Source organism: Drosophila erecta, unplaced genomic scaffold, assembly GCF_003286155.1.
Source record: "Drosophila erecta strain 14021-0224.00,06,07 unplaced genomic scaffold, DereRS2 tig00000055-arrow-pilon, whole genome shotgun sequence".
In the NCBI taxonomy this organism is placed as follows: Eukaryota; Metazoa; Arthropoda; class Insecta; order Diptera; family Drosophilidae; genus Drosophila; species Drosophila erecta.
This window is the reverse complement of record NW_020825200.1, coordinates 20187793-20200747: the sequence shown is the minus strand read 5'-3', so window position 1 is coordinate 20200747 and position 12955 is coordinate 20187793. Positions and strand designations below refer to the sequence as shown.

The 12955-nt window shown below is 47.2% G+C and overlaps 2 protein-coding genes across 5 annotated transcripts in view; both read right to left on the bottom strand.

Annotated features, from left to right (window-relative positions):
- LOC6540983 (rap guanine nucleotide exchange factor 4) overlaps nt 1–12955 on the bottom strand; it is a 35181-nt gene that overhangs the window by 13790 nt on the left and 8436 nt on the right. The window contains exons 1-2 of one of the 4 annotated variants that reach the window (XM_001970691.3): nt 246–509; nt 18–186 (exon numbers count right to left, since the gene is read on the bottom strand). The exons of 2 other annotated variants lie outside the window; for them this stretch is intronic. In XM_001970691.3, the coding sequence (XP_001970727.2) occupies nt 18–77 (60 nt within the window). In that variant the 5' untranslated portion in view covers nt 78–186; nt 246–509. Of the gene's footprint in view, nt 1–17; nt 187–245; nt 510–11712; nt 12354–12955 lie in introns of those variants that run through there. One more of the 4 variants, XM_026978562.1, reaches the window with a different exon arrangement.
- LOC6541170 (cytochrome P450 6a2) lies at nt 3208–4990 on the bottom strand. Its single transcript, XM_001970689.3, has 2 exons — nt 3835–4990; nt 3208–3766 (listed from the first exon to the last, which is right to left on the bottom strand). Exons 1-2 carry the CDS (start codon nt 4934–4936, stop codon nt 3348–3350), a joined length of 1521 nt encoding a protein of 506 aa, XP_001970725.1. The 5' UTR covers nt 4937–4990; the 3' UTR covers nt 3208–3347.

Here is a 12955-nt window from a genome sequence, read left to right as displayed (position 1 = left end):
GCAATGCAATGTTTTACCTTTGCATAATGTCGCGTTGATTGCTCCACGTTATACGTACAACTGCGACGAAATAGCATTTTCCCTCCTTGTCTCGCGCGCCGCCCTCTCGCTCGCTCACTGCCGCCGCCACTGGAATTCAGTTAGTGGATTTTGGACACTCGGGCCGTTTTGCATATTCAAATTCAGCTGAGCGACATTTGAAAATATGAGCAGCCCACAAAAACAGCGAAAATGCAACACGTTACCCGGATTAAATGGAATTGCTGATGGTTTGTTGGCCGCTGCTGTTTTTGATTGCAGGTTGCGGACGTGAGCTCGAAATAGCGACCTCCCACTAACTAGGCTAAAAGCAGCACATGCCCACATGCTCCCCAGCTGCCATTGATAAACGACGTGGACGCGTGTTACTCCGGGCCCCAATCAGGCGCTCTTTTAGCCAGCTTCCCAGCCAGTTGAGTTTGCGTTTCGGCACTCGAGTTTTCCAACCGCGCGGCGACGACTCGCAAAGCGAACTGAAATTGAAGTTGCGGCCAACTGTGTAAGTCAGCGGAACTGGCGGTGACGCTGTTGCATGGCACCGGCTCTTTGTGCAACGCGATGTTGCAAGCAACAACAGCAACACCTGCAGAGTCAGCTGCAGCCAGCTACCATGGACGGCCAAATTGGAGCGTTCTGTGCTGTGACAGCTCCATTGACCAACTACGACCCACACTGGCTGCCAGATACTAGCCATCGGAGGAGGAGTCCGAGGATGGGCATGAGTTATGTTACGGGGATGGGCACTTTCTACCAAAAATGATGATTTATGGCAACTGTGCAACACACAAGTAAAATTAAGCAGGGTGTAGTTCCATCAGAGGTTTGAAGCATGCAACACAAGCAAAACCTAAGTGATTTGACTGCTGGCGAGGGCATCACACATTCGCTGTGCAACTGCCACACATCGCGATGCGGTGGAGTGGCAGCCTTGGGTGACGTTGGGTGCATGCAAATAATCCGCGCCAGAGCCCCGGGCGCAGACCGTGGCCATGTCCATGTGCATATCCATGTCGGCGGACAGGCGCGTATCCATATCCACCGCCAAGCAATAGCGATAGCGATAGCGATAGTGGCGCTGAAACCCAAGCCCTGTCCCTGGCCATGCCACATGCAACCAGTCGCATTGTTTTTCGGCCAAATGTCCAGTATCCCACGTCCATGTCGACTTTTTGTTCGCTGGCGCGCTTGAAAAACTTTTTACGCACATATGAGCACGCTTCCGTCCGTCGCAGTTGCAATTGCTGCTGCTGCTGCTGCTGCTGCTGCAACATCAGATGCTGCTGCAGTTTGTCTCGCATTGCAGCACCCGGGCCAATTCAGTTGGGCAAACAAGGATGTGGACTTAACTTTGGGCGATGGCGATGGCGATGCGAGCGACTTGCTTTGATGGCGCTCGGGCTAATGGAATTTCAGATGAGATGTTGCTGGTTGGGAATTGAAAGTTTTCGGGCTAAACAACCTTAAAGTTGTGGCTTAAACAGTCGGAATGCTTTATGGCCTGCGTTGAACGACCTTGACACTTTTATTTCAGTTATGCTTTATCTTTATGTCGGTGCTTTTGCACTTGTTTCTTGCCTGCCAGTAATTAATTTAGTTCGCCCTCCCACAGCGAAGGTAGCGAGCGTTGGTCGCTCGGGCAGCGCGTATCCGCCAGATACAAGTATCCACAAAAACTATTTGCTTTTGGCGTTTGCGCCGCTTGCATAAATCTCTGACTGCGTTGTTTGTCTAATTAATTATGCCAATTGGGTCATCAGTTATTAAGTGGAAAATATTCACTTGTTTGTGGTTTTTAATCCGCCTATGTTTATAAAAAGTGTCTATCACCGAATGATGAGCTAGTGCCAACAAGGCAGTACATAATTAGTTTATCAAAGCACATTTTGTGTTCCCATGCCCGTTAGAATCACGCCCCCGATTTTCCCGTCTTTAGGCACTTGCCTCAATTTCCACGCGTTGCATGCGCCGCTGACGTTAGATAAACATTTCGCTACCGACATAGTTAAAAGAAGATGGGCTGGGAATATTATTGCGAAGGGGCATAAACTACATTTAAAAATGGCTGTTCCATTTTCTGCGCTACAGGCCAGCCCAAAAAGTAGAATATACAAAAAAATGTATCTAAAGGTTACTATTTATGCTTATAGTGCAGGGCATTTGTTGTGTGTTGAACTTCTATAAATTCTTCAAATTGCCAGATATAAATTATTCTTCAGAATAATCACAGACCGGAAAATTGAATCACTCAATCGCATACCAAACGTATAAAGTTGTCGAACCGAAAACAGATCCCAGCTAAAATAGGAAAAATAATACCACGTTTGCCATGAAGAATCATAACTTTTACTGAATAAAACAAAAGTCAAGTGCTGGCAACTATAGTTCTTGTTCAGGTTCGACGATCTAGCCATGTCCGTATCTACGTCCGTCTGTCCGTTTAGTCCGGCTGTCCGTTTGTCCGTCTGTCCGTTTTTCCGGCTGTCCGTTTGTCCGTTTGTCCGTATGGACGTCGAGATCTCGGGAACCATGAAAACTAGAAAGCTGAGACTTCACAACGCGTATCTAATAGTCGCTGTACCTTGTTTACATATAACCATGTACGAAAGTGTTACTTAATTCAGCTACTAAATGTGATAGCCACAAAAACTAGAAAGGGAAAGCTGTGATAAGCGGGCGAGTTCATAAACGACAAACCCGTAAAAGTTATCTCACAGTCTAGAGGAGGCATTGACATTTGTGAACGTTCGACGTCGAAGAGTCATTATTTCTCTTCTACAGACATACTTGCTGTTTAATCAGGTAGGGCTTACCTCAATTAGCCGACTCGTGCTGCATGCTTCAGCACCATATTTTAATTTGGGGTTTTCGCTGCCACGGTTGAGCAACCTAACGAGTGTGGCATGAGGTATGCAAAACATTAGAGCGTCTGGGAATAGTAATTAATTTCGCTCAGCTATTCAGAGGAAAGTCAATGACTTTAGCATTAAGACTAGTGAGTTGCCGATTCGCGTGGCATGTTGCAACCTTACCCGAATGCAGTTTATGAACCTGCAAATCTGGTGGGAACCACATTTGACTGAATGCCTTTAACTGCAAGCCTATCAAATCATCTAAAGTAAAAACGAGTGAACATCACAGGTCAATAAACAAATAATATATGAGTATACATAGAGGCAAGTTAACAAAATCAAATGTATGGTGTTTAATAAATGAACAGTCTTACAAAACCAAAGTCTACTTAAATTGTAAATCACTTGCGCTTTCTATCCTAAGCTGTATAGTTGCTATTGGCACAAAGGAAGTGGAGCTCAGATGCGCTCCATCCGCAAGTAGATGCCCCCCACGGTGCCCAGAACTATGGACATGGGAGTGTACTTCAGTGGGATATCTGTCTGGTCGCAGACGGATACCCTGAACCGGCTGATGATCTGAGCCAGGCCGATGCGGACCTGCATTTGGCCAAACCGCATCCCGATGCAGTTGCGCGGTCCGTCGCCGAAGGGCAGCCACTCCACGGACTCGCGGGCAGCCACCTTCTCCGGCGAGAAGCGCTCCGGATCGAAGGCCTCAGGATTGGGATAAAGATCCTCATCGCGGTGGTAGGCACACGCGGGGATTATGACCTGGGTGCCCTTCTCGATCAAAAACTTTTCGTTGCCCGGCACCACGTAGTCGTCGAGGGCCTTCCGTTCGAGGTGGGGCACCAAGGTGTAGAGCCTCAGTGTTTCTGAATAGGGATGTAGGCGAAACCAGTTAGAATCCCTCTTGGGCTTGGGTTCCAGACAGAACACCTACCTGAGATGACCTGGTTCAAGTAGGTCATGGCCTTGACGGAGTCGTAGGTTAGCTGCCCCTCGTGCTCGTCCAGCACCGTTTGGATCTCGTCTCTCAGCCTGTCCTGGATGCCCTGGTTCTGGGCCAGCTCATAGAGGCAGTAACTCATTGTCGAGGAGGAGGTCTCGAAGCCGGCCACATAGAAGACGAACACCTGGGCGGCCAGCTCACCGATGTCCATGCCCTCGATCACCTCGCCGTTGTCCAGGGTGGCGCGCCCCTTCTGCTTCAGCTCGATCAGCAGATTCATGAAGTCGTTCCTCTTGAAGTTCTCCCGCTCCCTGAGGGCAATCGTGTCGTTGACCAGGCGCATGAAGAACTGGTGGACGTCCTCGGGCATCATGCGCATTCGCAGCCGGCTGGCCAGCTCGGGAAAGCTGAATATGAACATGGTGAGCAGCTTCCCGTGGCGCATCTCGGTGAATACCTTCTGTCCCATGGTGCGGAAATCGCTGACAGGCTTACGCAGCGTGTTGCACTCGATGCCGAAGGCACAGGTGCCAATCACATCGGTGGTGAACCGTGCCATCAGCTCCTTGATCTCGAGCACAGCTCCGTTCTGGGCGGCGGGCACCTGCTCCGTGATCACCTTGACGAACTCCTCGGACACCGCGATCACCGTGGGGAACATGAACTTCATCTTGCCCGAGGTGAACGTGGGCGTCAGCCGCTGACGCATCTCCTTCCACTTCTTTCCGTCCAGGTTGAACAGGTGCTGCGTGAGCGGGTCGTCGCGTCCGTTGTGGAACTGCCCGCGATCGGCGAAGTTCGCGAAGTCCTTGACAAGGATGTTCTTGGCCAGCTGCGTGTCCACGATGAAGGCGGCCGGCTTGTGCAGGAAGTAGAAGCCCACGAAGGGGTTGCCGCTCCTCCGGTACTTGTTGTAGTACTCGTAGAAGCAGTCGTGCATCACCCGGTTCTTCCGGAACCCGACCATGTTGCCGTACAGCGGGTGCGGCGCATCGTGTGCCACTCCGCGGCGCCTCCAGTAGTTGAAATTGCGGTGGTATAAGTAGGCCAACAGCGAGGAGATCGCAATCAGCAGGTATATCAGAACAAACATGTTGCCCAGCTACTCCCGGTTCCCAATCGTCGTGCTCGACCTACGACGTTTTACTGATCAGCACAACATTTTCCGCACTTTATATAAGGTTCGACACCACACAAGCTTGTCAGCTACATTTCATATCACCATGACTGGGCTGTTTCTTAGTTGGTAGTCATGATTACGGAGTCGGAGATAATAGCAGGCACTTTTCTACACGACCGAGGAGCACTTTCGCAGAGATACTCATGCGCTTCTCCCGCGGATTTAAGTATAAACAACTGATAACGGGATTGTTGTCAAACAAATCGCTCGGTGCTTCTGAAAATAGTGCTCCACCAGGTTTTATCACTTATTTATATACTACTCGTTCATTCAAAGCAGATAAAACATAGAGATGTGTAATACAAGACGATCGCATCTGTAAGTGTTCAAGTAAATGGGTATCTGATTGTCGAACGTTCCCAACTTTACCAACTATAAGCCCTTCAGCCCTTTTTCCTTATTTTACTTTGTTAGTTTTAATGGGTATTCCCTAAAAGTTTCACTGTACCAACTAGAAGCGGGTGTCATGATTTCAGTCTTTTTTTCTTTTTTTACTTCGTTAGTTTTAATAGGTATTCCCTAAAAGTTTCACTGTACTATTGCTAGTGGATCAATTATAAACCACCGATAAACCAACGATTACTAAACAAGCTCGTTAAGCCTTCCAGTTTTTCGTTAGGATTTATTTTACTTATTAGAAACAAAGCAAAGATAGATAAAATGAGCCTTTTATCATTATCGTCATTTATTTAAGAGGCAATATATTTATCGGCAATATATAATATTAGAGCACGGTCAATTAAAACACGGACAATATTGCCCGTAGATAAAGACAGGAACATATTTAGAATATCACCTACTATTTTTTGAGTAATGGGCACTCGGCTACAACGTTTATAACATCGGCGATAACACAATCTACGAAAACAACAAACTCGGCGGGAGAGCGAAGAGCGCTTTCTAAAAGATATTTGAACGTTCTCTGGACGCTTCACTGTACGAGTGGATCAAAATATAAACAGTGGTTGTTGTTGAACTGGTCGGGGTTGACTCAAAATATGCTATTCGCATTGGGTTTTATGGCGTATTGGAAAACAAGATGTGCTGTTAAATATATTCAGCATTTGTTGTAGATAAAATGTGTGTTGTAACTAATCCAAAAACGATGGAACTAGTTTGGTTCCGTTACACCTTAAATATCTGAAACGGCAGAGTATCTTGTACAGAACATTTGCAATGCTGCTCATTTTATTCAAAAACTCATTCAGGGCGTATCTAAGAGTGGTGCTTTTTAATTTAAAAAGGGAAAACCAAGGACTCTCAACAATTTGTTCAGTTGTGTTGCAAATACATCAACAGAACATTGTTTGATACAACACTTTTTACATAGGGACATTCTTAACTGTTTAGAAGTGACCTTTAATTGTATCTTATTTTAGCAACCGTCAGAAAGATGAACCTTGGATTCTTAAAGAAAGCAATAATTCTGAGAACAGGATATGTAATAGCTAAACTGTGGTCAATACAAGTATGTCATTTGCCGTCCCCTTAGGGTAAGCTATAGCGTACCCTAGTTTTGAGACGAGAGAAGGTAAGAAAGTACCAAATCCAATGTTACCAATTGTTAATTCAAGTAAATTTGTATAATGATAACTTATCCGAATTACCCAGCCCCGCAATTGTGTCCCGATTAAGCTTACGGTTAGTCGCTCCCCGAAAGGGTATAAGCCGATTAGGATGTCCATTTGAGCCCGGGAATCCCCTTACACGAAAGCGGGAGCGCTAACGCGATTATGGTGGATTTATTTTCTGCAATTCGAGGGAGCGAAGGCTATATTGGCCTTGTGCATTACTTATCACAAGTTGCTCGAGTATGGGCACAGCCCCAGGGCGAGACTGGAGTGTCCTTGGCTGTCATTGTCTGGAGCTGTGCGTGCTCCTCTGGCTTAGAGCTGCAACTGACACTGTCATTCCCCACTATGACCTGGGAGTCTGGGCAGCAAGTGGCGGATGAGCGTGAGCAACGATTCGATGCCAATCTCGCTGCCAAACCAATCAAGTCCCACTGCGCGACCTTGACGGGCTCAGCCTCGGCCCACTTGGGTCAGGCTGATGTGCAGCAACCCGCATTAAGGTGGGAAACAAAAGTAACGCAGAGCGCCTCGTTCTTGGCCTAATGAAGCACCCAGCGAGAAGAAAGGAAGGCACTGAGGAAGCGGCGGCAAAAACTAGATTGCGCCTCTGCTGCACTTAGCGCTAAATAAAAATGCAAATCTAAATGCAGCTGAGAGCCAAGACCAAGAGAGGGGCCAGCACACAAAGGAAACCCCGCGCCGACGGCTCACAATGCAGCTTCTTGAGGAACGAAGAAGAACGCACTCGAGGGCCCTCCAAGTCGACATCTGACTGCCGCAGTCTGTGGCGGATTGCTGTCTCCGGGCAGACGGCTTGGCTAATTGCAGATGCATCTCGGCTGCGTCGCGCGGACTTCTTGTAAACAGTTGCCTAATTGTTTGCTCTGCAGAGGTGCTGAGTCCCAGTCCCGTCCCAGTCCCAATCCCCTCAAGCGTATGCTGGGTACAGCCTGAGCGAGCGCCTTGAATAAATTAGTTTTATTTGTGTCTGGATGTGGGGCAATCTAAACAAATCGGAGCGGAGCATGGGACTCTGCACTTCCTGTGGGGTGACAACAGATTATGTAAATCTGTAAGTCGCAGGAGGAGCTGGGGGAATCCCCTACATCCATACAGAAACACACGCCTCTGCAGAACCCAGCCTTTGCAGCATAATCATCACGAGAAGCGTCTTGATGAATTGTAATAGGCTTTAAGCTTTCTGAGTGCGCATTCGAGTGAAACAGAACCCACTCCAGTTAAATGCTCCCCAGGCAGCGGGCATAATTAGCCCGATTCCACTTTGTCGCAGGATGACAATGGCGCATTTCTGCTGCGGGATTTTTCAATCTCAGCCAGACTCTCGGAGCACCGGGATGATGGCTGATTGAATTTCTGGGTTGACATATGCGATTGCTGTTGTGATTTCGATTGCGATGCTGATTGTGTGGCATGTGTGGCAGCTGCCGCTCCGTATTGATTCGGTGAATGCGTGCCGAGGGCTTTGTTTCATCGCAGCCTCGCTGTCTTCGGCGGAAGCCATAAAAAGATGACCGGGTGTGAGGTACTGACAAGTGCTGGGTCAATGTGTCGAAAGAGAGAGCCGATGTGGCTGTCCATCAGGCGAGGTGACACAGATTGTCGCCCAGTTGCAATCTGTTGACTTGTGCTGCTGCAACTAGAGCAGCCTGCCCAGAGATCCGCCTTTACGGGGGCAATAAAACGCTCGCTTGAGAGCCCGTGAATATGTTTTATGTGGCATAATACCATCCCAGATGGCAGCACGTGGCGCATACGCACTTTAAGCCAAAATTGCCTTTTGTGCCGTGAATTTAGAAGAGGTACAGGGCCTAGCTTTGGGCAAATAAATGACAAAGCCATTTGCCATGAAATATTAGGGCCGGCAGTAAAAGAGCCGGCGGGGGGCGGGGGCGGGATGCGGTGCACGCAGCGGGAAATGGGCTGGAAAACATCAGCATTATACTTATTCATTATGGTGCTGGTCTAGGCGGGGGCGTATACGCACTCGCATTCCAGATCGTGGGCGGAGCCCGATTTTATTGGACGCACCGCACATAAACATGATGCGGCCCGGACATTTGGAGCATGGAGCACATGGCCCGCAGGCTGGAGGAAAATCGATCGAAGAGATCTGGCCAAAAGCGAGGCGTTGCAGGTAGCAGCTTTTAAACTGTGTCACAAATCAATTATTCAAATGGAGTCGCATTCACGCAGCAAATTAAATTTCCACTCTATCGAAAGCAAAGTGTGTTTTCAAAAGCAAATTAATTGCTCTATGCTTCCCGTTTTGGCAAATCTAGTTTTGGCCCAAATAAATCCAACAATATTTCCACGTTGACAACAACACATCACGATTGCCCTTTATGGACATGCCACCAAATAGGAAATGGGTATGATTGTGAATAAAACCCTTTCAAGTTGTCACTACTGAAGTGGTTTGTTGGCCTGGTCGGCTTTTGCTGGCAACTTGGCTGTAAGCCACAATCCCAGAGTCCCACGCTTTCAGCTGCCGAAATGTAAATTGGGCGAAGCGCCAACCGAGCAAACCGGGCAAACTTTTCCCATGGCTGGCGGGGCGGGGCAAAAGGTCGATAAGAATATTGCTTAACTCAATTCGGCACGCGAATCTGAACTCAGCCCGATTTGTTGATAAGAGTGAAAGTGGAAAGCGAAGAGGGAAAGGCAACAGAACAACGAGGGGAGGCGACTTTCAGCCCCAGGCAATCAAATTGAAAATTCTACATTGTGCAAATATTGATTTTGCGCGCTGCATAAAGTTTATGCGTCTAAAAGGGAAATTCAAGCAGACCAGGGAAACTCGCCTCCTAATTTCCTCTGCGATAAGCAGCCATTCTCAATCCGTCTCCGATCTCAAGTGTCTGGGGCAAGGTCACTTCGTTCTGCCTTTTTTTGCCCCGTCTAATTTGACGCTTTATCTTGCTTCCAACATATTATTTATGGTAATCGACATCAAATGCTGCCATTAAGCTTATTGCCATGGCAAGCGGCAGCAGCAAAGCCGTTTTCTTACTTCTCTTAGCTGTTTTTGTGGGCTCGGTGCTGCTGTTTATAGGTTTCCAAAGCTAAAAATATGGTACATCTGCATGGGTAAATTCCAACAGCGTGCGCACTTTCAGGCGGACTTTTCTATACCCTACCTATTTTCTAGTACAGTCTGTTACAAAGGGATAAAGTCATGAGTACGAAATAAAATTCAGTTTTGATGTTTGCACTAACATTTGTGTACCCTATAATATTTTCCTTTGGTATTCATGCATTTGGACATCGCATTGTTAATAATTATCTATTTTAATTCCATTCCTACGAATATAATAATATTCATAAAATATATAATATAATATAATATAATATAATATATAATATTATATATTATATAATGTTGTCAAATATCTCCCTTCCGCCTTTTTGTCTTTTGAATTTCGCTCTATCACTTCGAACCGCGGAGAAATGGTTTTAATATAATATAATATATAACATAATATATATATTCATGCTTGATGGAAATCTGAAGGTGCTACGAAAAAGCACATATTTTCAGCCCGAAGTAGCCAAGAGTTTCGATTTCTTGTCAGGGTATTGAAGAGCATTGGCTTACAGTGTAGGCGATTTCCCATATTCGGCGCGTTGAATTTTCAACGCGCATGAATTTATGACACGCACGTTCCTCCGCCCCGTTTGGCAATAATTTGTTTGTGCCTCATATTTGATTTTCGCTGTGTACGCGGCGGTGAGGGGATGTGCGGGGATTTGCACCTTATCAGCGGAATATTTGCATAAGTTGTGAATATTCTTCGAACCGAGCTTATCTAAGGAAGCCATGGCGAGAGATAGCGATAGAAATCTCCTTATTCCGCGAATGTGAGCTCATTAAATTATTCCAAGTTGCTAATGGAAAAACTCGTGCGATAAACATGAATTTATTGCGTTTTTCGGTTAATTTGCCATTGTAAACTTATTTAATTACGAACTTTTCCCATGCTAATGCGAACTTTTCAGCGAGCGGGGGGCAAACTACCTAAATGGGGACGTGGGGAGCTGATAATTGCGCTGAGTTGAAAGTGCCCCATCCCATTTCATGCGCTGCTCTTGTAAATAAATAAACATTATGAAACCACTTTTATCCTGATTAATATCAGCATGCGCACATGCATGTGCTACGTACTGCGTATAAACATGTTTGTTTAAGGCCCTGGAAAACTGCTTTTTAACCGCCCACTCAAACTCCTTCCTCCGCCCGGCTATTAAAGATTATTAAGAGCACCTTGATCTCGGGAGGAGGTCCCCTGTTCCCTGTTCCCCTGATGCTGTTGCTCCGTGGCACGCAGGCCAAACTTATTGATCCATAAAGAGCATAAAACACGAGCAGTATTTGTATCCCAGGTTGGGATGCGATGAGGTGGGCGGATTGCGGACCAAAGGGGTCGCGTAGATGTGCAGGCGAGTGATCTTTGACCTTTGGCAAGGTTGCAGCCCCACTTTCTATTTCAGGCCCAATTAGGTTGCAGCGATTCTCTTCGGGAAGTGCCCCGCTAGACGTAAATCTCCATATGTACACAATGCTCATCGTCTTCCCTGCCCGGGCATCATGAATCTCTCATCCTCGTCTGCATTTCTCACAGTTAGCTCCGCTCCTTGACCACTCATTTATGCATTTTATTGGCTCTTGGCTAACCCGGAGCACCATCAATCATCTCGATGGCCACTCAGCTGCGATACACTCTGCCTTTTGTGCTTATATCTATTATTTGGACGGGCCGTCATAAGTGGTCCACCTGTTGGCCGCCTGTCCAGCAGTTGCCAAAACCTTAATCAATTATGCAAATCGCATTTATTGGCCGATGTTTTATGCGATATTGGAACCTGATGATGGGCGAAATGGAGCGAGAGGAGCTATGTTCGCAGTTGGCTCTGATTTGGAGCCCGAGGTACCATCACACATTTATCCGGAAGTGCTCACATAGCTCAGCTCCAGTGAAGTGTTCTTCTACCCCCTTATGAGAATAGGCACATTCTGATTTCACGTTTACCCAACTGTCTTCGAAAACAGTTCTTTCCAGATAAGAGAGCGATAAGAAGGCAAATACAGATACGCACCAGAGAAATATTCGCAGCGCTTTCCAGCAGATTTAATGAATGAAATCAACTTGAATTAAATTCCTCCATATTGCGGCTTGTTTCTGGCTTTATTTGTTTACACGCACTGCAGCTGCTGAATCACCAGAAAGGCAAGAAATGTGTTTTCGGCTGCCTTGCTTTGTTTCGCTTTGAAGGTAATAAATTTTTAACACGCTTGCATTGCATAAACAATTTCAAAACTGCACTCGGAACGGGCCTGTTTACACTCCGTTGTCGTGTCGATTACGCTTTTGGCCAAAAGCCAAGCACTCGGATTTAACTGGTTTATTTCGACTTTGCGAACGCCCGCGCGCGAATCTTTCAGCGCAGCCCACGCACTTGCTGCAGCATGGCCAACTTGAAGATACTCGAATCGCACAGGGCAGCAGATGCGGATGGGCTTCAATGGAGCTGATGTAGATGTAGCAGAGCTGTAGAGGTAGAGATTCAAACCGAGCCGAACCGAACCGAACTGAACTGAACCTCTGGGCCAGCGATCGAGTTGTGCGCCGCTGGAGAGCTCGGCACGTATTAATTTCAGCGGCAGCGCTGAAGTATCCGAAAGATACGTTCCGCTGGTCGCGCACCAGCACACACTTCCACATATGTGGGCAACTTCGCTGCCGGCGACGCCAACTTGTTTGACAGCGAGGTAAACACAACCGGAGCACAGATATCTGCCCCGCCGTCCCTTCTGGATGTTTATATTTACACGTCCCGAAATCCGGATGAGATGGGACGCATCGGACGGGGGGATCTCGATGGGTCAGAGGCGCGACGGGTGTCGCTGATTTCAATGAAGAGCTACAATTTGTCGTCTCAAGTGGCACCGCGCTTGTTTATCTGCATCCGACTCGGTGTCTGCGACTTTGACTCCCGCTAGACAAGTATCTCGATTCATTCTAAGTCTGAAATTCTCGCATCCGACCGCCAACTGCCAGCTGGCTGTGCGAAACTGTTTGAGCGGCAAAATGATTGGGCTTAACTGTAACATTGGTTGCCCCAATCCGCTGGCTTTGATGCCATCGTATGCAAATGGCTCCCATCGAAATTGGATAAGATTTTGGAGCTTTTGGCTAATTAAACGTTTCGCCGAACGGGGCCACAAAACTCGAATGGGGCTAGCCGAAGTATCTGCGATTTGTATTTGCCTATTGTGGCAAGCGGCCGAATGCTTCCGCTTTGAGGTGTCTTGGCGGAAATGGCTCTTACAATCAAATGC

Bases quoted from the DNA above. Each gene is read 5' to 3' on its own strand.
- LOC6541170 (XM_001970689.3), bottom strand. From the start codon at position 4,936: ATGTTTGTTCTGATATACCTGCTGATTGCGATCTCCTCGCTGTTGGCC. The intron at 3,767-3,834 runs GTAGGTGTTCTG...ATCCCTATTCAG, and splicing joins CTTGAACCAGGTCATCTCAG to AAACACTGAGGCTCTACACC.